The sequence below is a fragment of the Zootoca vivipara genome, chromosome 5 (assembly GCF_963506605.1).
Source record: "Zootoca vivipara chromosome 5, rZooViv1.1, whole genome shotgun sequence".
Taxonomy (NCBI): Eukaryota; Metazoa; Chordata; class Lepidosauria; order Squamata; family Lacertidae; genus Zootoca; species Zootoca vivipara.
The window spans coordinates 55,701,833-55,726,416 of NC_083280.1; the positions used below are offsets into that span (position 1 = coordinate 55,701,833).

Genomic DNA, 24,584 nt, shown 5'->3' on the forward strand with positions numbered 1-24,584 from the left:
TCCATGGAGACTACTGGATGCAGGTTTTGCAGCGGTGTGTTTTTTGCTACACAATTGCTACGTAGTCGTGGACGGGGCTGCCGCATACAGCGATGGCGCGGCGGGTGTGTACACAGGAAGATAAAACCAGGGGGCTTATGGAGGCAGCGAGAGACCTACCGAACACTGGCCTATATGAGAGTTGCTGTGGTCGTAGGGCAACGGCCCAGATCCAAAGCGCTCTTATTTGGAGCAGAGCCATCTCCCTATGAAGACTACTAAGGACCTTCTTTCTGCCCAAACAGATTTGGCTTGAGCAGCCGCTTCCATTCATTCTCCAGCCAAACGGCTCTAGCGCCAAAGGCCTCCCCGTGGCGAAAGGAGCGCAAGGGTTTGCCCCAGAGAAGGACACGTAAGGAAGACTCAAAGAAGCACATGGGGCTTCTGTAGGCAGATATGGGGGGGGGCACTCGCCGAGGCGGCAGCGGAAGTCCGCGGAAGGGTAACTTGGAGACCGTTGCATGCTGGGCGTTGTAGTCGACGCTAGTCCTCGCGGAGCATGCCGGGCGTGCGTACGTGGGCCGTTCAGTCATTTTAAACCAACCAATCGCCGGCCTAGGCGGTCGCCGGAGCTGGGGCTGTTGGGAGTTGGCTAGCTGTTCGAGGCGCGCGCGCGTGGTGAGAGGAGGAAGGCGGTTGGTTCGTGTGTGTGAGAGGCCTCGTTGGAAAACTGGAGGACAAGGTAATAGGGGCGCCCCTCTTGTTGTTGTCCCCCATCGCCGCCCGCCGCCTTGGGACGGAGAGTCCTCGCACGGCCTGGGGGACTCTCGGCCATTGCCTCTCCAAACCCTCGGAGGGAAGCGCGGGATATGGAGGGCCCCCCCTCTAAACCGGAGCTGCGGGTCCTCCTTCCAGGCCACGCCCATTACACCTATTCACGCGTCATGCCCGCGCGCCCTTGCTGCCTGATTCCCTTTCTGAGAAATTGGGGTGGGGGAGGGGGGTGTTGGCCACCGCAGATTTAACGGTGCTTGGTCAGCTGTAGTGCTGATTAGCAGCGGGGAAAGGCATCTCATAAGGAATAACATTTAGTTAAGGAGTAATAAGCAGGGGGCATCATATGAAGGAACCCCCCCCCAAATACTCGAGGTTGTTCTTTAAGGTTTCTTCGTCGCTTCTGGGGTGAAACATTTATTAAGGGGGTAAGATTTTGTGCTGTAAAGACCGATGCTCGTTGAAATGATGGTTCAAGACAAAACCAGAGTTTTACTCAATCAGGCCAGTGGTCAGTCTTGTAAGGAAGGCAGGATTCTTAAGATTACAAGAAGCCATTGCAAGCTCTGTGACTCTTGCTCCCTAGCAACTGGTACCCAGGCTCTCAGCTGGTGGTTCTGATATGGCTACCATGAATATGAGGGACATATTCTCCAGGAGTTGGTGTAATATGGGAAAACAAGCAGTGGTTTAATCTTAAGAGTGCTTCTGTGTGGGGGAAATTCTCACATTTCTGGTGTACACTTTAAGAGATGCAGTTTGGAACTAAAAAAAGGGTTTTAGATACATTGTATAATATGGAATCAGTTATACTAGCACATTGATTTCTCTATATGCTATTATTTGATTATTATCATTCATTTCATTTCTATACCGCTTTATATTTTTAAGAAAAACCTCAAAGCGGTTTTGTTGTTGTTGAGTCGTGTCCGACTCTTTCTGACCCCATGGACCAGAGCACGCCAGACACTCCTGTCGTCCACTGCCTCCCGCAGTTTGGTCAAACTCATGTTCGTAGCTTCGATAACACTGTCCAGCCATATCGTCCTCTGTCGTCTCCTTCTCCTTGTGCCCTCCCTCTTTCCCAACATCAGGGTCTTTTTCAGGGAGAGTTCTCTTCTCATTAGGTGGCCAAAGTATTGGGGCCTCAGCTTCAGAATCTGTCCTTCCAGTGAGCACTCGGGGCTGATTTCCTTCAGAATGGAGAGGTTTGATCTTCTTGCAGTCCATGGGACTCTCGAGTGTTCTCCAGCACCATAATTCAAAAGCATCAATTCTTCGGTGATCAGCCTTCTTTATGGTCCAGCTCTCACTTCCGTACATCACTACTGGGAAAACCATACCTTTAAACTCCATGGACAAAAACAACAGGCAAAGTGGTTTACAGCATATTAGAACATCAATAAAACAATCCAGAATCAAACATTTCTGAAGAAAGTCAGATATAAAGTATACACAAAGCAACATAATTACCCGTAACAGAAAAGTAAAATATTATCTGAAAGATTTCAAAATAAAACATTGCAAAGGAGGTCAGCTACAGAATACATATTTAACACAAAGTTAACAAAAAAAAAATCATTGCTAAGTGAAGTCATATATAAAATGCACATTTAAAACAGCATATTTAACAAGGAAATGAAATATAGGCATGACACGGCTGTTTGGCAGGCACAAAAAGATGGGGCAAAAGAATCAATAATTAGGGTTTGTTGTCAGGCATAACAATGTCCCTCTGGTCTCACCAGGAGCCTCTTTAGTAGGGCTGGCTGAGTCTGGGCCCCGCTCCCTAGGCCAGGTGGAAAGGGCCTTGCAGAGAGCGGCCTTCACGACTCACAGCAGGGCAATGCTAAGCACTGATGTTCTCAGATCCAAAATAGCTTGTGCACAAGCAATGTACGAGAGCAGATTTTGGCAATGCTGCTTCTCCTCCCACCTTTGTTTTTGGGCCACATTTCTACTCTTATGGGGATATTTCTTCCTTTTTTTTCAAATAAGATGTTACATTATAGGCTGGTCAGTAACTTTCCAGATACAGTGGTACCTCGGTTTATGAACACAATTGATTCCGGAAGTCTGTTCATAAACTGAAGCGAACTTTCCCATTGGAAGTAATGGAAAGTGAATTAATCCGTTCCAGATGGGTCCACGGCGCTCGTAAACCGAAAATTCGTAAACCGAGGTGTTCATACTGTTCCACTGTACCCTGTTTCTCATATTTTAAGACATACCCATAAAATAAGCCATAGCAGGATTTTTAAGCATTCAAGGAATATAAGCCATACCCCGAAAATAAGACATAGTGATAGGCGCAGCAGCAATGCCGGCTGCGGCAGGAGGAGGAGGAAAAAAATAAGACATCCCTTGAAAATAAGCCATAGTGGTTTTTTTTGAGGAAAAAATAAATATAAGACATGTCTTATAATATGAGAAACACGGTATTTATTAGAATTTTTTTTATATATTCAGAGTCAATGTAAAATTTTATGCATACAGTTCAGTAGTAGCTTAAGGTGGTATCTTTCTTATGCTTCTCATTTTTTTTTGTAATTGGCGAAAGTGCTTTTTAACCATAGTAAGTTGTGATTAACTAAAAAATGCTTAACAGCAAACAGGCATTCTGAAAACTTTTCCCAGGCTTAACAAAAAGTTTGCCCACATATTCCTGAGGTATCAACATACAGTTGTATCTTCGAAGTCGAACAGAATCCGTTCCAGAAGCTGCAGAAGCCCTGTCGGGCGTTCGGCTTCCAAAAGAACGTTCGAAAACCTGGAACACTCACTTCCGGTTTTTGATTGTTCAGGAGCCAGAACGTTCGACTCCCAAGGTGTTGGGGAGCCAAGGTATGACTGTACTTGTGTTAAATACTAGAAAAGTGGGTAACAAGAGATGACAGCCACCAAAATTATAAATAGGAAATGCTTTGCAAAGTACTTAATAGAATGTAGTTAAATTGGGTTGGCCGCTGTGAGAACAGAGTTCTGGACCAGATGTGGGACCAGATGTGGCAGTGGCCCGATCCAGCAGGCTTTTCTTGTTGATGTAATTCAGGGGTCCCCAGACTTACCGGGCTTCGCCCAGAGGGCAGGGGAGTGCGCATGCGCACACGCACATGGTCGGAAAAAATTCGCCGAAAATCGCTTGTGCGCATGCGTATGGGCCTCCCCCGACCCGGAAGTGCACCGGAAATGACCTCTTCTGGGTCGGGAGAGGCCCATACGCATGCGCACAAAGGATTTTCGGCGATTTTTTTCCGATTTTGATTATTGCCGCCGCGCCGCGCGTTGTAAGAGCGGGCGGCGGCAGCGGGCGGCGGGGGTCGTCGCGGGCCGGATTGGGAGGCCAATTGGGCCGCATCCGGCCCGGGGGCCGTAGTCTGGGGACCCCTGATATAATTTCTCTTAAATTCTACCAAAGATAATATAGAAAAAATAATAATCTATAAATACCTTTTGTATTATCTTATTCAGATGACTGGGTCAAATGAATTTAAGTTGAACCAACCACCGGAAGATGGAATCTCATCAGTGAAATTTAGTCCTAACACATCTCAGTTTCTGCTTGTTTCATCTTGGGACACTTCTGTTCGATTGTATGATGTTCCTGCCAACACCATGAGACTCAAGTATCAACATACAGGAGCTGTACTTGACTGTGCTTTTTATGTAAGTACTTTTTTATTACTTTGTGGTTTTACTATTGGAGTTATAAGAAGGGGATGCAAGGTATAATTGACTTAATTAGTAGATTACTGAAATCTTTAGGCTGGATTCCAAAGTGGCATGCACAGGGTTTTGCACACACCGGGTTTTAAACTCCTCCCACCTGACAAGAAACTACCTCTTGAAGACTGGGAGGCCCTCTGGAGCAACCCACCACCCTTTCTGTGCGCAGAAGCACTTTGCACTTGCACATGGGCTTCTCTGTATCTGGGCCTTTTATTAATGATTGAGCTATAAGTTAAGTATGCCTTAAGTTATGTAAGTTAAGCTTGTTTTGATGCTTGTGTGGGACTGATGTTTTGTTGTATTGGGGAATGAAAAAAAGAATGCTAAAGATAGTCTTGCTCTCCAACATCTAGTGAAAACTTTTAAAAATACAAATTACCGTCATCATTTTTTAAAAGGTACCCTTGCTGAGGTTTTTGGTAATAAGTCAGTTTAACAGGTTAATAATTAATTTTAATTGGTTAAGAGAGATGGCTGAACAGAATTGTTCAGTTGATTGACAGCTTTGTTTTTAAAACTACAGTACGTATTTTGATTGTAAGCCTGTATGGAAAACTGGGAAACCAGTAAAATTGTGTGGTATTAGTGGTCTTCTGCTCATGCATTACTTCTGCTTTGTCCTCCACTCTCTAGCCCCCTGAATATCCCCAATATTTTCTTTGGAAGGTCTGCCAACCCACTGGAAGAGAATGTGGTGGTAGTGGTAATACGCAAAAATGGGACATTCTGTTCCATGAGCAGAAGTTCACTGCACAATTGGGTGGACATCACTGGATGTCACCCACTGTCTTTTGATCTTTTTGTTGCCTAGTCAAGTACAGTATTTCATTCCTATATAATAGTTGTGCTGCAGGATTTCATCAACATGGATTATTTTGGAAGCAATATCAGATTAGTATTGTCAAACACATTTAATAACTGAGAATTTATTTCCCAATCTTCAGTTCCATAATTTTGTGTGTAGCCTTTGCCCCAGTGAAGGAGCCGAAGCCATTTGCACAGGGGTGGGGTTCCAATTCCTCCCACAGTTATAGTAACCATTGTGGGTGACCTTTGGCTGTAGTGCTACTGCTGTCATTCAATCGCCCTGTTCTCTTGTGGAAATAAACTAAAATGGGTATGTAGCCAGTAGGAGAGCAGCGCCATCCCAGATTCTTATATATATGAGTTTGAAAGGGTCATGGTTTGTTGATCCTTTGATGACACTGTTGGATAAGACTTGTTAAAGTAAAAATAATGCCTTTATCAAATATTTGTTGGTTCCTTGGAGTACAGATATAGAACGTAAGTGACTAACTTTCTTCTCTTGAAGGACCCTACGCATGCCTGGAGTGGAGGATTGGATCGGCAGTTAAAAATGCATGACTTGAACACTGATCAAGGTAAGCTAATTTATATGTATAGTAGAATCGGCAGAAGTAGGAGAAAATAGATTGTTTTTCAACAGTAGATTAATTCACTGAAAATAGTGTCGTGAAATAGAAAAGTACAGTAATGTGACTGGAATTCTTACGGTATAAATACAGACAGCATTCAAGTACAATTAAATGTTTTTCTTTTCTGTACAGTTCATATTTACTACGTCATTTGGTTTTATGTCTGCACTTTCTGTAACTTCCATTTATTTCTGTATAGTGTTGCTCTTGATTTTATTTAGCGCATTTAAAGCTTTATTAGTCAATGCAGATTTTTATGATAAGGAAAGAGTTAGTATTCCATGCTAAGAGCACTGTGGTATTTTGTCTTTAACTGAGTATATAAAAATATTTGCAGGGTGGTACATTTTTATTTAAAAACAATATTTTTGTTTTATTTACAGTTCTAGTCTTGAGTGTTGCGGAAGGGAAACTATCAATTTTGCTTGTATGACTTTGTTCTATGCAGTACTTTTTCTATCCTTGATGGTTTCACTTGTTCTTTTCCCTTTAGAAATGTATTTATGGGCTATTTAAACCCTCCCCCCCACTTCGCTTTTACAGTTGTTTAGACTTGCCTGATATTTTGGCAGAAGGGCATTATTCCGCGTACATGTGCATATGAACTATGAGTTCATAGAGTAATGTGCGGGGCTTGAATTGTTTTAAGGGACAATGGGGAAAATGCTGTAAACGGATAGCTCAGTTGGTAGAGTTATGAGACGTTTAATCCCATGTTGTGCAAAAGATTCCTGCATTGCAGTGGGTTGGACTAGATAACCCTTGTGGTCCTATCCAACTCTACAATTCTGTGATTCTAAATATGAAATCCTTAAACTGATTAGACTTTTTTTGGGTGGTAGAGAAATCTGGGGGACATCTGTTGAATGAGATTTTGAGGTGTGAGTATGATTGCACGTTCTTACTTGATAAGAGGACATTTAACATCCACCCCCTTTACAAATACCCTACAATATTGATAAATAGTCATTGTAGTTGATGCAGGGATAATAGGATCAGACACCTAGCTGTTTGGAAGCAGAGTAACTGAATGTCAGAAAAGCTGCTTTTCATCATTGTAGAGGATGAAATTAGATGCTGTGACATTGTAAATGGATAAGAAGTTTCCAGGCAATGGTTGCTTGATGTCTTGAAAGTTATTGGAGAATTGAGTTTGGAGGAGAAAGCTATTTAGAATAACTTCTAGAGGATTAAAAAAAGGTACTGATTTCTTTCCTAACTTGGAGAAAGAATCTGAAGTATTATAGGATTAGTATTCAGCATCACTTTAAAAGCTTCTAAAACAGTTTAATACTACAGGATACATTGCTAAAATGGATGATGCTGTGGAATAAAGGTTTATTGACAGTTTTGTTGAAAGTGCCTAATTACTCACAAGTGGCAAAGACATGAACTAATGTGGTCATGCTACTTTCACCTACTATTAGATCTTTCAAACACACCATTCATGACTAGGATTTTCAGAGGACCCCAACAGAGTTAGGTGCACAAATCTCTTTTGTTCATTTGAAAATCTCTGCATGGGTACCAACACCCCCCTTAAGCTTCTTTGAAATACTGAGTTGATATCTATTAGTCTACATTTAACACTTCAGAAGTGTATGTCTATTGAGAAGATTAGAGGATCAAGCGTCCTTTGAAAGATGTCCCAGCATGCACGTACATTAGTGAATGGTATATCAGACTGTTACCTCTGTATGAATATTGCTTTGTCCTTTTTATTAAAGTTGATTATCAAAAATATAGTGCAACTAGGTGTTCAGATTATTACTAATCTTTTTTTAAAAAACAGACAATCTTGTTGGCACCCATGACGCTCCTATCCGATGTGTTGAATATTGTCCAGAGGTGAATGTAATGGTAACAGGAAGTTGGGATCAAACAGTCAAGTTATGGGATCCAAGAACACCTTGTAATGCAGGAACATTTTCTCAGCCTGAAAAGGTTTGTATTTAAGCAATTTACAGTACAATACTTTGTGTGCCTACTCAGAATTAAGCCCTATTAAGTCCAATGGAGCTCTTTTTTTAGTAGACTTGCATTTTTTATGTGGTTAAGGAATACATTTGAGCAATTAAAGTATTAATATCTTTCAGATCAGTTCATTGTTTGCATTAAAAATTTATAAACACTATTAATGAGGGTAAAATTACATACTTAAGTGAGTTTTTGCATGATTAACAAGTACTACTTAAATACCAAAAAAATACAAAGTTTAACTCTTTAGTTATTCTCAGTAATTAATGCAAGTTTAGCTACACCAGGAAAATATAATGGCACAAACCTTAGACTTGTGTGCTCCCCACCCCCACACAAAGGGACAAGATTTAAAGTTTTAGTCCTCTTTTGTTTCTAAACTGCTTTTTTTCTATTGCTCCATCTTTAGTAAACTGGTTTTCAGAAACCATTGTTTATTAACAAACCAGGATAAGACTTGGGTACAATATGGAGATCCTTTTGCTAAAGCTATATTCCAGAAATCCAGCTGGTAGTATTGCATATGTTATATTGTGGTGTCAATACACTTATATAGGAAGGGCTTTATTGGTGCATCCATTTATGCCAATGTAAACAGGAAATTTTGACCATCACAGCTTGATTTCGTTCAGCTTCTTATTCAGGGTCCATGAGTAAGGTCCAAGCAGCTGATTTGCAGCCTGCTGTAACTTTGGCTTACAAGTACTGTAAACAAAGTGATGGGAAAAAGTTACAGTCAACAATAAAACTCGAGTTATGCATTTAAGAGTAACTTGAATTGTGCAACTTTTATTTTAGCATGTTAGTATAGCCTTATGGTATGAATAGCTGCATGTTTTGATAAATGGATGAGATGAGGCTTTAACTTCAGCTCACTAAACAACAGTTGCATTAACAGTATTTAAGTTTTTATTTATGAACTCTTGCCAGTCTTCATTTTCATAGGCAGATACATGCAAATGTAAAACTTTTTAGTTTTTGTCACTACTTTAAATACTTTCTAATCACAATGGTGAGCTGTCAGTCTAGACCACATCATGTCTAAATAACCCAGTACTGTGGGCACTACATAATCTGAATCTATTGGCAAGATCTTTGATCAGAATAAAAATGTGTTGTTTTTTACTTGTGATTTATGGTTGCATGTAGCATGTAGAAAACTGTGATGAATTGCTTGCAGAATGCCATATAATAGACAGTCACACTGAATCAAACTTCTTATTGGTATAGCAAGGTTCATTATGTCACTTTTTTAAATAGTATCTCTGATAAATGTGTATACCTAGCCTATTTCATGATATTGGTTTCATTTGATTTATGGCTATGGGGTGCTGTAAAGAATACTTCACAGGTATGACACCAGTCTGTAAAGGAGATTTAAGGTAGTTTACACTTCTGATGCAGTTTTTCCTGTATATATTTTTCCATAACATGGTTTTTGTGTTATCACATTTTATACTGTATGCATTCTTGTATAGTGATTTGCTTTGTGTCACTGTTGTATGAGCCATTGACAATTCATCATCAATAATAATAATAATAATGATGATGATGATAATAATTTATTGAATTTATACACCGCCCTATTCCCAGAGGTCTCAAGGCAGTTCACAGAACAAAATCAAAATAGAAAACCACAAAATATATAATCAAAATAAAAACAACCCACCCCCAACCCACATTTTAAAAGGACATAGGATCAATCAAATCAACCAAAGGCCTGCTTAAAAAAAAGAATGTTTTTGCTTGGCGCCTAAAGGTTTATAATGAAGGTGTCAGGCGAGCTTCCCTGGGGAGAGCATTTCACAGACTGGGAGCCACTGCAGAGAAGGCCCATTCTCGTGTTGCCACCCTCTGGACCTCTAGGAGGAGACACATGAAGAAGGGCCTCAGAAGATGATCTCAGGGTCTGTCTGGGTAGGTTCATATGGAAAGAGGCGGTCCTTGAGGTATTGCAGTCCTGAGCCGTTTAAGGTCAAAACCAGCACTTTGAATATGTAACTAGTAACTGTTACTTGAAAGAGTTTTACCTGATAACAGATTAATTGCTTAGTAACATAACATTTGTTTTTAGTTTAAACTGATTTAAGCAACATTTTCTAGTTTACCACAACAATTACATTTTTATTGGTTAGTTATGCATGCTGAAATGGCAAGAGTAAATAAACAGTTGAGTGTTCAGTGTAATATTTTTTGATGTTCCTACCAGCAAATTTTTCTCTCTGTGTAATTGACAGGTAGGTTATTGTTTTCTAAAACAGTAGATAAACTGTTTCTTTAAAATTATTTATGTAATCATGACATAATATGACATCGTAATATTACGTGATAAGAGATTGAGAGCAATCTATGAGCTTGAGCACTATCTCACCTTACTTCTTGCAGACGGATCTTCCCTTTCCCACCCCACATTTTATTTAAAGAATTTAAATTTACTTTGTGCTTTTGGGGCCTACCAACAATCCATACGCACCTGGTTTTTTAAAAATTATTTGTGAGTATGTACTAACAATGGTTAGCTACAAGCCACAACTATGATTATAAATGTATATGCAATCCATAGTTTGTGCTAACCATAGTTACTGAGGATTTGTGAAAGCTGGGGTTAGATGAATTGGCAAGGACATTGTTATAACTTGAAGGGTAGAATTAGCTTTTTAGGTTTAGGTTGGTTGGGGAAAGAATGGTCTCCCTTTGAGGATGGAGAACTCTTAGCAGGGACAAGATAGATATAAGAAGGAGGACAAACAAGAAAAATTGCATCTCTATAGCAAGGCTTAGTATGTAAAATTTTGGTATTCTAACATGGGTATTATTGTATAGTCCATGTAGAATGCATTTTAGTGTTTCATGGAGAGTTAAGTCTGCTAGTCTTTTACTTTTAAAAATATTTTGTCATTGAACATGTTAATGGAACAGGTAATATTTTCCTTCTACCACTGCTAAAGTAGAAATCCCAGTACTGAATCTGGAAAATGTAATGCCACTTTATAACTTTCCCCCCAAGGTGTATACACTGTCTGTGTCTGGTGATAGATTGATAGTGGGAACAGCTGGTCGGAGAGTTTTGGTGTGGGACTTGCGGAACATGGGTTATGTTCAACAAAGAAGAGAATCAAGTCTTAAATATCAGACACGTTGCATCAGAGCATTCCCTAACAAACAGGTATTTAAATTATGCTGCACTATTTCAAATGAAAGTTTGTAGAAAAAGTCTCAATTATACCAGCTTTTGATATTTTTGATTATCTTGACTTAAAAAGTTTATTTTGAATCTTGCTAATTTTATTGCTGTCTCTAAAACAAATGATATATTTGCTGTGCTTTCCTAAGGAGGTTTTGAAGCTGCTAATGGAGTTGGAAACTAGAGGAACTTTAATATTGTATTTAATTCTAAAATTATCACAGAGCACTGAATTATGCAGGAGCAGTAGACTGGCATGAATGCCATGCGCCAAGAAAATTAGTGTTCTGGGAAATACTGTTACAGGATTTAGATAAAAAACTATTTGCTTAGGAGTAATTTTCTGTGCTGGGCATGGCTCTTTCCTGGATCTATCAAAGCTACAAAGAGAATTAACAGAAGAACAAGAGTGTCTTTGTTTCTCTCATCATTCCCTTCTCTGGGGTTCAATGTATTGTTTGGCCATTATTTTCTGCTCTTCTTGAGGTGGAAAAAATATAAAGGAAAACCCTAACAGACTTTTATTGATGTCAGATAGCAAGATATAGCTAGCAGATAGAGAGTTGTCTTATGCAGAGGAGGCATTAAATGAAAGTGAATTTTGTTAGATGTTATTTATAAGCAAAAGGGTTCCTCCAATGATGTCTCATTTGGAATCTGTTCTCACTTTCTAAGAGGCATTAGTGTGTGCCCTGATTAATGTCAGAACTGGAATGCAACATTCTTTATCAGGACACATTACTAACAGAAAAACCTATAATTCCCTTTGGAATCTTCTCAGACATTTTCACAAACCTTGAGGACTCAGAGTGCACCTGTGCCTCTTAAAAGTTAAATGTGACATGCAGAATGGGTTATACACATCTTATAAATGTTTCATCGATATAGAGCAGTTCATAAAGAAAAAAACCTTATGATCAGTCATTGAAATAAGTGAGGATTCTGTGTCCCATAGGGCTATGTGTTAAGCTCTATTGAAGGCCGTGTTGCAGTTGAGTATTTGGATCCAAGTTTGGAGGTACAGAAGAAGAAATATGCTTTCAAATGTCACAGATTGAAGGAGAATAATATTGAACATATTTATCCAGTCAATGCCATCTCTTTCCACAATGTCCATAACACTTTTGCTACAGGTAACATGAAACTTTCTTTTTTCTTATTAGTGCTGTTAGTTGATAATTCTTCAGTTATATTGACCAAGCAGTCATCTGAAAAGCTTCACTTGTTCTGTGATTCTTTTAGAGAATTTGAGGTATCCTGTCTTTAGTTCTCAAATATATAATTAAAATTTAAGCTGAAAAATACAGTTTCTACTTTGTAGTTGGTTTGCATACAGTACTTGTAAAACTGGTAGCATTGTTTGATGTGAAAATTTTCTGCAATAATTCAGAACCTGTTTTATATCCTGTACCATGTGCTTCTCCCATTAAATAACTGAAATTTCCTTGCACTTTCTAATTACATTTAATTGCACAGATATCAATAATGCTTGTTTCTGCTGCTTTGGCTCTTTGCAATCTATTTGTAGGTGGTTCCGATGGCTTTGTCAATATTTGGGATCCGTTCAATAAAAAGAGACTCTGTCAGTTCCACCGCTATCCTACAAGCATAGCATCTCTAGCCTTCAGTAATGATGGAACCACCCTTGCAATCGCATCGTCATATATGTACGAATTGGATGACGTTGAACATCCTGAAGATGGTATCTATATTCGGCAAGTGACAGATGCCGAAACAAAACCCAAGTGAGTAAGTTTCACCTGTATTTGAGCTTTTTCTACCGTTTATTCCAGGATTTATTAATTTTCCTAAATTCATGAATAGCATTATTGATTCCTGGTAGATAGTGCAGCTTGACAGTAGGACTAGAGTTGATTTTATCTTGTTCTCCCCAAGCTTTCAATATCCGTAGGTTGATAGACGGCTGGTGGATAAAATTGTCTACTTGTTTTGTGGGAGAAGAATGTCAAACTCTCATTCTTCTTGAATAGGAGCTATTATATGAAGTCATGGCATTATTGCCAGCTCATTGCTTTAAAATTAAGTTGAAGAATTCAGGATAATACATATGAGAGAGTCTAATTATATTAGGATTTTTAAGATTTTGAACTATTGGCAATCTCTGCACATAGATCTAGGCTCCTCATCTACAATACACCAAAGCGGAGCTTCTATAGTGATGGTTTAAATTATAAGAAAATAATTTTGAAATGGTATGTGTAACTCTTTAATGTCCAGAATTGTGCCATGTTTCCTGGTAAAGAAAATACTAGTTTTTGTTGCACAGAGCTAAAATGAATTTAGCCTAAAGCTAAATACATTGTGATTTTCTTTCCCTCAGCACATTGGAGTTTATATCTTACATTCAGTTTTGCCACTTGAGTATATTACAGTGCTAAGAAAACGCATATGCCTGCAGTGTTTGGAACCTCTGTGGGTATTAGCTGGTCCCACTAGCCCCACAGCTGCTTGCTGTCTCTCATTAGCATATTTGCCTTCAGGAGGGTGGGGAGCAGCAGATATGAGCACATTTGCCTGTAGGGAAAGATAATACTGTATGCAAAAAGGCCTTTATGCTGTAGTATTTACAGGGATGGGTAAACTCCGACTCCTTGCTTGCTGGAACCCTATGATCTGCCTATCAGACCTAGGTACACAAGAACAGAGTGCTTCTGAGCCCATTCTGAACCTAGGAATTAGTTTTTAGGGCCAAAACTGAACTGAGATTAAAAGAGACAAGCATTTCATTGGGGAGGGGAGCTCCATTGTGCAAGTGAAGTCTTTGCATAGGCTTTCATTGATGGGGCTCATTGGGTGAATCCCACCCAATATGTTTTCAGACTAGATTAGTTAGTGATGAACTAGCGCCAGGGATACCCAGGCCAGTCACCACATCTCATTTTAATCTACTTTTCTGGGGTTTTTTGAGGATAAAGTAGAGAAGAATTGTGTACACCAAAGTGTTGCATCATGGTAAAGGATGCAAATACGAGACAAGGATATGATTATGAAAAATTGAACTAAAATGAACAATACCAAATTACTGCAGAATTTCTAAACTGGTATTTACAGTTGTGTTTACAGAAACTAATAAAAAAGGCAAAACCTTTATTTAAAGTTTCTACCTTTTTCTCTTTATATTTATAGGCATAATTATGTAAAATTCTGCAATTTCCCAAACTTTAGTATTTGCTGTGTGATAGAGGAAGCTCATACTTGTGTCATGTAGAGAACCTGCAATGATCTTTACACCATTGGAGGCTTTGAATTGTGTTGTGTTGTGTTGGATTCAGAGTGATACTCTGAAAAAAACAGGGATCCAGCAGAAGCTCCTGTTGAAAAGTGGGGGTGATTTTTGCTGATGTCACCTCTCACGGTGTTCCAGAAGGTCTTCCAATCCTCTGGATCAGTTTTTCTGGGAATGCAGGGGAAATGAGGAAACAACAAAAAACACCCCTCTCCTTTTCCCAGTAGGAGCATTCCAGGCAGACTTTTGCTTATAAAACTCACTGTATAACTCTAAATATCTTTGTTTCTTCATTACAAACTTCATTATATAACAGTGCAGTCCTAAACATGTCTACTCAGAAGTAAGACCTATTGAGTTCAGTGTGACTTACTCCCTGGTAAGTCTGTATAGAGTTGCAGTACAGGCTACCTTTTCCCAAACCTCTTTTACCTTAGGTCGGGTTCATCACATTTGACTTAATCAGCCGAAGATATTGTTCAGATATTGTTCGTATTGTCCTCTCCAATCTATGTTGAGTGAGATACTGACAGTAGAACATTTAGTAATGAATATTTCCTTTATGTTTAGCATAAGGAAATTGCTGTGCTGCTTCTGGGAGTACTATAAGCACTCATGGTATTTCAAATTCTTAAGAGCCAGCATCACAGTTCTACTTTCTAGGCATAACCAGGACTTAAAAGTATATTTTAGATTTTTAGTCAATTTCTCCTAGCCTTGACTTTGTCATGGTATCATCTTTTACCCTAATATGAATGCGACTTGCCAAAATCAGTATAGTGGGATTAAAAAAATATATATTTTGAACTACTTCCCACATTACACCATGTTAATGGGAGTGCTCCTGCAGATTACTTGCATTAATGAGAATTGTAGCATGGGAAGCAGTCTTCAGTCGATTGAGGGTCTGACCATATGACTTTGATTTCAGCTGTTTCTATCCTTGCGTTGTATTTGCTAATTATAGGGATGCTTCGTTCTGCTTTCTGAGGAGGTTAATCTTCAATTAAACAATATTTCCTCTTGGCTGTCCATTATTTTCTGAAACAGATGGTTCATCATTTCCTGGGCTGTTAAACACAGCAAGGTTAAGGTTAGACTCCTGGGAATTAGTTAGTTTTGAATCTTATTACAGGATGTAGAAGCAAAACTAATAAGAATAGTACTTAATAACATTTTGTTGCTGCAAACAATTATTTATTAGCAAACAATTGATCCCAGAAGGGCAAATTGTTTGAGTCGGTAATGAGCTGAGACAAGGCAGAGCATATCTGTGTATTCGCAAAATAATTGTAACGTAATTGCAATGCATTTAGACAGGCATCTATTTGGACTTCTTTCTGCCTTTAAATGAATTTCTGAAACATTAATATGCTTTTCAGACATGTTGCTTATGCCAGTCTTCAGCCAGACACTGAAGAATTCTTGTAGTGATCCATAGAAGTTAACTTGTGCCAAGTGATAGTGTCTCCTAAATTAGAGCTTTTCAGCTTCCAGTTGCAGACTTTTAATTGTTAGATTTGGAAAGGCAAAGAAATGACATGTATGATGTATGAAGGTTTATGTCAAATTGGAACACTTCGTTGAAAATTTATTTGCAATGTTACGAAAATTCAGATAGTTCTCTGAGCCATGCTTCTTTATTTTGCAGGTCTACTTAACTTCCGACACAAAGCTTCAGTAATTTTCTCTTTCAAAGTACGTCCACTTGCTCGTTACAAGGCTAGCATAAAGCAAATCCTGGATTAAATGCATTAAATGAAGATACATTTCCAATAATGCTTTCACAGAAAGTAGTATTTTGTGTAATCATTCAGTATAACTTTCTTTTATTTTTTAGCTTATCCATGAAACACTGTTTTCTTCAGTCTGGACGGTAATAAACTTTTCTGTTAGTTGATTCCTTTGAAATACGTTATTTTCTAGTTGAACTTTTGTACTTATTTAATAGTAGTTTAAATAGTTTAATAAATGCAATTTTCAAAATAATAATAATGTGATCATAAGTCTTGTATTTATCAGTGGGGACATCTACTTTTTAATTTGTTATCTTTTTGGGCGTGGTAGGATGAACTACATACTCACTTTTATGTTGAATAAGGGCTCTCTTAGGTTGGCCAAAGGCTTAGCTTGAAAAACCTTAGAAGCACACATTGTTTCCAGCTCTTGCAATTTACCTTTGCAAATTGTATTTTGTCTTCAGCATGGTGTTGGAAGATGGCAAAAGGGGGATTTAAGATGTGTAGTGCACCATTAAAGAGTGATGTCAGCATTTCAGAAGTTCTTTCTCAGAAAAGAATAAAATGGTTTCAGACATTTGCAAGAGAACTATGATTTATTGCATATTAATGTATTTATATTCTGCTACTTGGTAACTCTCAAAGCAACTTTATTGATAATACGCAAAAGAAAAAAAATACAAAGCAACCCAGTTAATAAATTCCATAGTAATAGCAAGCAAAAGTGATAAAGGGCGAATCATATTAGAAGTCATCTATGTACATTCCACCCAGCAACACTTCAAAACAATTGTGAAACATTATTAAAGCTTATAAAGACCTGGTGGTAAGTAAATTGGTAGGATTTAGGAACCCAGCTGTTTTAGAGACGACAATGTTTAGACACATGTTGTCAGAGGTTATTGCGGCTACTCTTAAGTGACGACACCACACCTGCTTGTCTTTAAGGTGGTTTTTATTGTGCATTCTATTTACAGTGCAAAGTGTCTGGAAAACATGTCTGCTTAGTCTGAGTCAGAACCTTGCAATGGCTTCTTTCTGTTTCGTGCCCAACATAACAGCTTGGGAACCCCAGAGCGCCTCCCTCTTGTCCTACGGGGTGCCGTGCGCCTCAATTCAGGTGTCGGGGGGAAGGGCCGTCCTGACTGCTCTCCTGTCATTTCCTCCCCAGCTCCCTCCCTCTCTGCTTCCTGACTCCTGTAATCTGATCCGCTACTGGACTTACTGCTCTGAGAGGAACTTGACCTGATGAGGGGGGGCTGTTCCCTATAAGCCCTCCCCCTTACACATGTATTTTGCAAAAAATACATTCAAAAGGTGCATTTAATTATGTATTTAAATTAATTTTCATGCCTTTATAAACAAAACATGGATGTGGAAAGAGGATAGAAGGGACTTTTGAATTAACTCATGTGAAAGTAACATTGAACAGAAACAGACAGCCATTCATGCCTAGTACATTGCTGCTTCAGAACTGAGTATGCTGAGTATTTGTACCTGTACCATAGTTCATGTGCAGCTGTGCTGGAAGCTGTCTTACTTCGGAAGCATTAAAAAAGAAACGACTACCTACTATTCTCTTTACTCTCAAAACACCTTTGAGAGACCAGACATCATAGCTTGGTTTCATTGGGCTGGATCACATTTAGCTTTGCGCCTGCCCTGTCTATGAGTAATAATCCAGTTGTGGTCTCCTACTTGTGCAGCAGGCCTCCTGCACAAATGGGACTTTCCATTGCCTCCCTTCTGCAGCTCCTGCCTTCATCTGAATCTACTCCGGAGAGTTTGGAGACGCATGGAAGCAGATTGGGACAGGTTGCAGGGATAAGGAGAGAAAGAGGAAGTCCTGTTATGTCCACTGGCCTGAAGTCTCATTCAGTGTCAGAGTGTCCTTCAGGTTATGCTCCTAAAACAATAAACCTGGAGAGTATTTTTGCAGTAGGAACAAGTGGGGTTTTTTCCCCAGCAGCTAAGGTTTTCTCCTGGTTATCACCGACATGCCCAAGATAAAAACTGGGAGATAAAATGGGAGAATAGTGATGGTGGTAAGCAAATGGGAGCCTACATAGGTAATACAGCAAGATAACCTGGCATGATGCAGAATGACAAAATGGTTGGGACAGGGCAACAGCTGTGTTCATGACTGAGACAAGAATATATGTAGTAAATATAGGCATTCTTTCTCTAAGGAGGCAATTAATCTTCCTTTTATTAGCTCTCCTCCAGAAATATAAATACAAAGGTTTTGGAGCCAGAAGAAATCATACGCAATGAGCTTTCTTTCTCCTGTATGAGAAACGGCTGAGCGAAGAGGATATACAGACTCCTGATCAGTGTAATTGAGTTCTAAAAAGCTCCTTAAGTCATTGCCTCTTGCTGAATGGTTGAGGGCATTCCAGAGAAACATGGAGTCACAGCCATCACCCTAATAGACTCATCCATCATCCTTGCCTGCTTGCAGGGGTAAAAAAAGTCACAATATGTCTCTCAAGAAAGGATTATGATAGTATATGATATCGGATGCCAAGTGGCACCTGTGCCCCTAAATACTCCGGTGCTATACTGTACCTGAATGTAAATGTTGTCTTGATTGAATTAATGAGAATTTGTGCAGAACTGTAGTTATGTTATGACTGCAATCCTAAACTCATAGGGGAATAAGCCCCATTAACATAACAGAACTTAGTTCTTACTAAACATGCATAGGCTTGCACTACACTGCTATTTCAGTGATTCCGTATAAGTGGGGCTTGTTAGATCTGTGTCATTAAAAAATGGCTGAGATTCCAGTGAATCTTAGAAATACTTACAATAATCTAATATCCACAATTCTAATAGAATCCACAATTCTATGATTCCTGCCCATATGTTTTCTCCTGCAAAAAGGTCTTCAGAAGAATCCTGCACACAGTAGTTAAACAGCACAATTCACATAGACATACATTGCTATATCAATTCAAGTTCCTTGAATGCTGTTTTCAGAATTGTAGGAACTCCCATTGTTTTATGAGACCTGCAGCGTCTTTCATGCATATAGCAGCCAAAGGGGTGCTGTTTGGTGGCTGCTGCTTCTGGCTGGAGATTTTGGATGCTTATACTTCACCCACCCAGATGTTCAATGGATGTTCAAATGACCATAGGCTTATTTGCATAGACTTGTTTTCTGGAGTCTTGCTAGAAATAAAAGTGATTGACTTGATAATAATGGTCTACCTTATCCCATTAGAAGTACTGATTATTGCCAGGCCACAGTCACCATTTTGAGGTTAGGATCTTTGGCATGCTGCTTATAATTTAGCTTGTACTCCTGTTTGTGGGGCCATTAGATTTCAGCAAAAGTAAAGATTTTCCTTTCAAATAAGTCATTTCACAGGAATGAAGTGCCATAACCAAATGGGGTTTAGTGATTCTGAATTGTTTTCACTGAATTGTTTCACTTATTAGCATCAAGAGCTGTATCATGCAAAGTCTGAATTTTGATCAGCATTTTGTTAAAAGATTTAAACCCAGTGGTGGTTTTTTTTTATGACCTTCAAAGACAGCACCTTGTACAATGTATTACAGCAGTCTATCCTAGATTTCTAAACGGTCACTTAAAAAACTATTTTCACTCTTGATTCCATTTACAACTCCTGATGATTCTCCTTTTTAGCGTATGTTTTGATGACAGGGTCACTCCCAGTTTGGGCTATTCATCTCTACAGCATTAAGTCTTGATTGATTTTATTATTTTACTTCACTTTCCAGACAAGTGTTGCATGAACTATTGCACACTAAGCGACTGAGATCTACTGTATCATCTTGACCAGGGGTCAGCAAACTTTTTCAGCAGCAAACTGTCCCTCAGACCTTGTGGGGGGCCGGACTGTATTTTTTTGGGGGGGAAATGAACGAATTCCTATACCCCACAAATAACCCAGAGATGGATTTTAAATAAAAGGACACATTCTACTCATGTAAAAACACGCTGATTCCCGGGCCGTCCGCGGGCCGGATTTAGAAGGCGATTGGTCCGGATCCGGCCCCCAGGCCTTAGCTTGCCTACCCATGATCTTGACTAATGAAGTGACAGCTATGGTTGTGTGAACCATTCATTTGCACCAAACATGTGTGAGGTTGTTCTACCCTTTATGGCTACTGACAGAACCATGAGCTTGAAACTATAATAGAAGGTTCTTATTACACCTCAAATTATAAATTATGAAATCAGAATCTCTTTGAAAAACTATTCAATTGAAGCATATATCAATTTAAAAGTTTGGTTTTTTTAAGCCAACTCAAGTTCAAAAGTGTAAGGCTTTTTTTAAAACTAGAGTTCTTAAGCAGAGAAACACAGAGTGCGCTTGAAGTTTCTGAGTTGGCCACAATTAAATCATTTCCCCCATGCCCCCTAATGTCCTTAATCAACCCCCCAAAAGTATAAATTATTAAACATCTTTTTGGGATTAAATTTTTATTCCTAATTATACGCAAAAGATATATATCATAAAATATTCATCATATAATTGTGATTAAAATGTACAATCTCCCCAAAGATGTGATTAGCAATTTTAAACACCCAAAACTTAATTAAGCAGGTAATGGGGTTAGAGCTAAGTGAGACTTTTAAAAGGGTGGGGGGAATTAAAATTATATTTTAAGAAAGCTTTTTACCACTAGGTCTAAAGATGTCAAGAGAACAACCTACAAGGACTATAATAAAAATGAAGGTGGCACACATTTTTTTGTGTGTATTTATGAAAACCCATAGTTTTTGATTATATTTTTTTCTGTGAGCTTTTAAAACCACCTTGCCTCATCTTGTAGGGAAACCTTGCTGCACCTAAAGCTTTCTCTGTTTCTTTGCCATTTTGTCTCATGTTCAGTGCATGATTCCATGTATTTTCTACCAGCTACAGTGGAACCTTGGTTCTCGAACAGCTTAAAAGGTAAAGGTACCCCTGACCGTTAGGTCCAGTCGTGGATGACTTGGGTTGCGGCGCTCATCTCGCTCTATAGGCCGAGAGAGCTAGTGTTCGTACGGAGACAGCTTCCGGGTCATGTGGCCAGCATGACTAAGCCACTTCTGGCGAACCATAGCAGTGCACGGAAACTGCATTTACCTTCCCGCCAGAGCGGTACCTATTTATCTACTTGCACTTTGATGTGCTTTCAAACTGCTAGGTTGGCAGGAGCAGGGACCAAGCAACGGGAGCTAACCTTGTCCCTGGGATTCAAACCGGCGACCTTCTGATCGGCAAGCCCTAGGTTCTGTGGTTTAGACCACAGCGCCACCTGCTTAGTTGCGAACAAATCGGCTCTGAACGCCGAAAACGCGGAGCAAGTGTTCCGGTTTCCAAATGTTTTTCAGAAGCCAAATGCTCGATGCAGCTGTCGGCTATTGTTTCCGGGGCACCTGCACCAATCGGATGCTGCGCTTGGTTTTTGAATGTTTTGGAAATTGAATGGACTTCCGGAACCAATTACGTTCAAGAACCAAGTCCATTCCACTGGTGGACAGACAGATACAGCTGGATGTCACCCATACAAGATTCCATGAAGGATTCCCTCTCTAGATGGGGAACTGAGTGCACTAACAGATACTAGGCACATTGCTTCTGGCCTAATCCACATAATGAACCTGGGCCCAATGTAAACTTGTCAGAAAATGAGGAACACTAATGGTCAGGGGTCCAGAACCTTTACAGCAGCATGATGGATTATTTAGCTAATTCCAAATGTTTATGCCGCACCTTGAAACAAATGTTCAGCACAACTGGCAAAATTAGTATAAAATACAATAAAGAACTACAAGTAAGCAAGCCCACATGCATTAGAAAATAATAATGAATCAGATGATAATGATGTAATCTGTCAGGAAGATTATATAAACGGTATGGCGAAAATTCTGAAGGCGAAAAGCTTTCTTAAAATGGAAACTCTTAGGTCTGTGGTGGAAAGCTGTCGAGGGAATGAGGCAGGCTTCCTTAGGAAGGGAGTTTCAGAGAAGGAAGATCTCATCCTCATCCAAACTAGTGGGCAGTAGGGACACGAGACAGCCTTTGTTGATTATAGGTTCCTATAGGAGAAGAGACATTTTTTTTTGTATTTGGCAAGGTTGAATATAATAATATATATTATATCATTTTGCTGCCTGAGACAAACAACAGGATGGCACCCACCTCTATTCCACTTTGAAAAGCTGTCCAGACTAGTACTGACTCTTACACCGAAACTGGTAAAGGAACGACATCCACCTCTAAACCTGAGGGCAGCAGGCTAGTCATGCAATCTCATTCACAGATGGAGAAAGGAATCAGCTATTCCTCCTGGGTCTTCTGATGAGAGCTGTTTGTACCATACAGACTGCCATGCATCCTCAAAACTAGCCTGCTGCCTTGAGGTGCAGTGGAGAAGGCAAGTTTCTTCAATTGCCAGCATTACCAAAAGATTCAACTGCCAGCCCAGTCAGTTGCTGCACCCACTGTGGTATCCTGTGACGCTCTCACATGAAGCTGCTTGTGAGAATAGCACCTGTCCTTTAAGTTAGATTTGAAGCCTAGGGCTGGGCTTGGGTACTCTGAAAGAATTAGTCCCTTTGCAAAATTTGCTTTGAAGGAAGGGATTTTGGGATCTTGGTCCAGGGAGGCCAGTGATTCAGCCTGCTTCCAGAAACTAAAGAGGTCTGGGTTGGGACAGTGCCTGAATTGGAGACTAACTTTGTGAGCCTCACATGCACTGAGAGATAAATAACAAGTGGTTATGCAAAATCATTAAACAGGCTGCTCTGCTCATTGGTTGGTATGAGTAACATCCACAGATAAGGATAATAAAGTCATGCTTTTGATTAAATATTTTATTTTAGTATTTCATTCACCTTTCCTCCAAGGAGCTCAGGCTGGCTTCTCCACATATTATCCCTACAGCCCTGTGAGTTGAGGGAGGTTTAGGCTGAGAGTGAGTGACTCGCCCAAGGTCACCCAGTGATCTCCATGGCTGAGTGGAGATTGGAATCACGGGCTCCCAGGTACTACCGGTAGTCCAACACTCTAACCACTATACCCCACTGGCTCATTTATTAGGCGAAGTACCAGAAGTCAGCTAGGAAGGGCATCACAGGGCAAGGCTACAGCTCAGTGGTGGTGGGGGCGCCAGCAAGATCTGAAGTTCCTCCTCCTCCTATCCCCGTCCCCTCAATCGCCTTTTGAGTTTTCAGAGCTGGCAGGCATGATGAGCATAAAAGTGACAGGGGAAGTGAAAAACCACGGATGAATCTGCTATGCATGATGGAAGCGGCAATTCTTCAGGCGCGCAACCATATTGCTTTTCAACCCACTTCTCATGCAACAACCTCATTTTAAGCAGACGCTCAAAAGGCGTGCTTTTAACCTCAAAATCTTTCCCACCTAATTTGCAATATACAGAATCGCAAACACATTGCAGCCTCAAGTAAGTACATTTTTTTTAAAAAAATAAAAAAATGGTAATACTCCCCTCCCACACACCCCCTCCCAATCCTGAAGGTTTAATTTTCATGATTATGTTAGATTATGAGTCATTTTAAATCATGGTATCCAGTAGAGACTGCTCCTACTCAGCAGCTCTTTTCAACAGTTGTTTATGGTAGTTTCAGCCTCTTTCTGCCTCTCGGAGGCTCTTTATTTTTAAAGCAAGGCAGACAAGGCCTAAAATTATTCCATTAAAGAGGTGCAATTTTTGTAATGGGACTTAGAGTGCTCTGCAGAAGTGCAGGCAAGTTTCTTCAATATCCTGAGCATTATTCGCTCATTTAGTTAAATGATGTTTCTAATTCCCTGGTAATTACATGTAATGAGGCACTCTTTCTCTTCTTGATGAGACTTTAGCTTAATATGAGATGTCGTCTTTTTTCCCTTTTTTTTTTAAAGGGATAATTACCCTTCCCAGGAAAAGTGGGGTTTGTTGTGCAGAATATAGCAAATTATTTTATTTCCTGCCATCTTGACTGCCAGTAAATTATAAAATTAAGTTTCAGAGAAGCATTAGCACCATTTTGGAAAAAGGCTTGAGATTCTATATTGCACCCCCCATCTCCTTTATTCATCTGCTGATGTCCTCTGGGACCGTTGGGCTATTATTTAAAAAATAGATGTTTTTCTGCCAAACCTCAGTATTTGGTGGCTGTGTGGTAGCAACATGGGTTTAATTTTCTTGGATGAACTCCAAAGCTAAATTTTCTTGTTAGCTGCTTTTTGTGTCAGGTAATTATCTTTATAAAGTTAAGCAGCACTTTCTTTTAATCCTCTGCCTAGTTTTATTTTATTACTTTGTCTTGTTCACTTCTTTCTTTTTTTCTTTTTTAAAAAAGAAAGCCTAACATGTTAACAAGATGGCAGAATATATTAATAAGCTATCTGATGTTAATCTTTTGGCTTTGTGTTTACTTTACAGTATAGCTGAAATGGAAGAACCATACAAATAAATCTATGGTTTCAATTACCCCGTTTGGCAGCTTTCATTGTGAATTTGCTCAATTCACTCCTCCAACATTAAAAGTTGTG

At 39.5% G+C, this 24,584-nt stretch overlaps 1 protein-coding gene across 3 annotated transcripts; it reads left to right on the plus strand.

Moving 5' to 3' along the window:
- The first annotated feature begins 596 nt into the window (after positions 1 to 596).
- Positions 597 to 16,321, plus strand: BUB3 (BUB3 mitotic checkpoint protein). Of its 3 annotated transcripts, XM_060274811.1 has the most exons (9): positions 597 to 721; positions 4,225 to 4,419; positions 5,795 to 5,864; positions 7,711 to 7,862; positions 10,903 to 11,061; positions 12,035 to 12,212; positions 12,608 to 12,824; positions 15,978 to 16,024; positions 16,167 to 16,321. In XM_060274811.1, exons 2-8 carry the CDS (start codon positions 4,225 to 4,227, stop codon positions 15,985 to 15,987), a joined length of 981 nt encoding a protein of 326 aa, XP_060130794.1. In that variant the 5' UTR covers positions 597 to 721; the 3' UTR covers positions 15,988 to 16,024; positions 16,167 to 16,321. The 3 variants fall into 3 exon arrangements, with proteins under 3 accessions (XP_060130794.1, XP_034994206.1, XP_034994205.1); XM_035138315.2 differs by having other exon boundaries at positions 12,608 to 12,828; positions 15,978 to 16,321; XM_035138314.2 differs by having other exon boundaries at positions 15,978 to 16,321.
- Positions 16,322 to 24,584: the final 8,263 nt, after the last annotated feature.

Coding starts and splice junctions, on each gene's coding strand:
- BUB3 (XM_035138314.2), top strand. CDS start 4,225: ATGACTGGGTCAAATGAATTTAAGTTGAACCAACCACCGGAAGATGGA. Junction 4,420..5,794: donor TACTTGACTGTGCTTTTTAT/GTAAGTACTTTT, acceptor CTTCTCTTGAAG/GACCCTACGCATGCCTGGAG. Junction 12,213..12,607: donor CCATAACACTTTTGCTACAG/GTAACATGAAAC, acceptor ATCTATTTGTAG/GTGGTTCCGATGGCTTTGTC.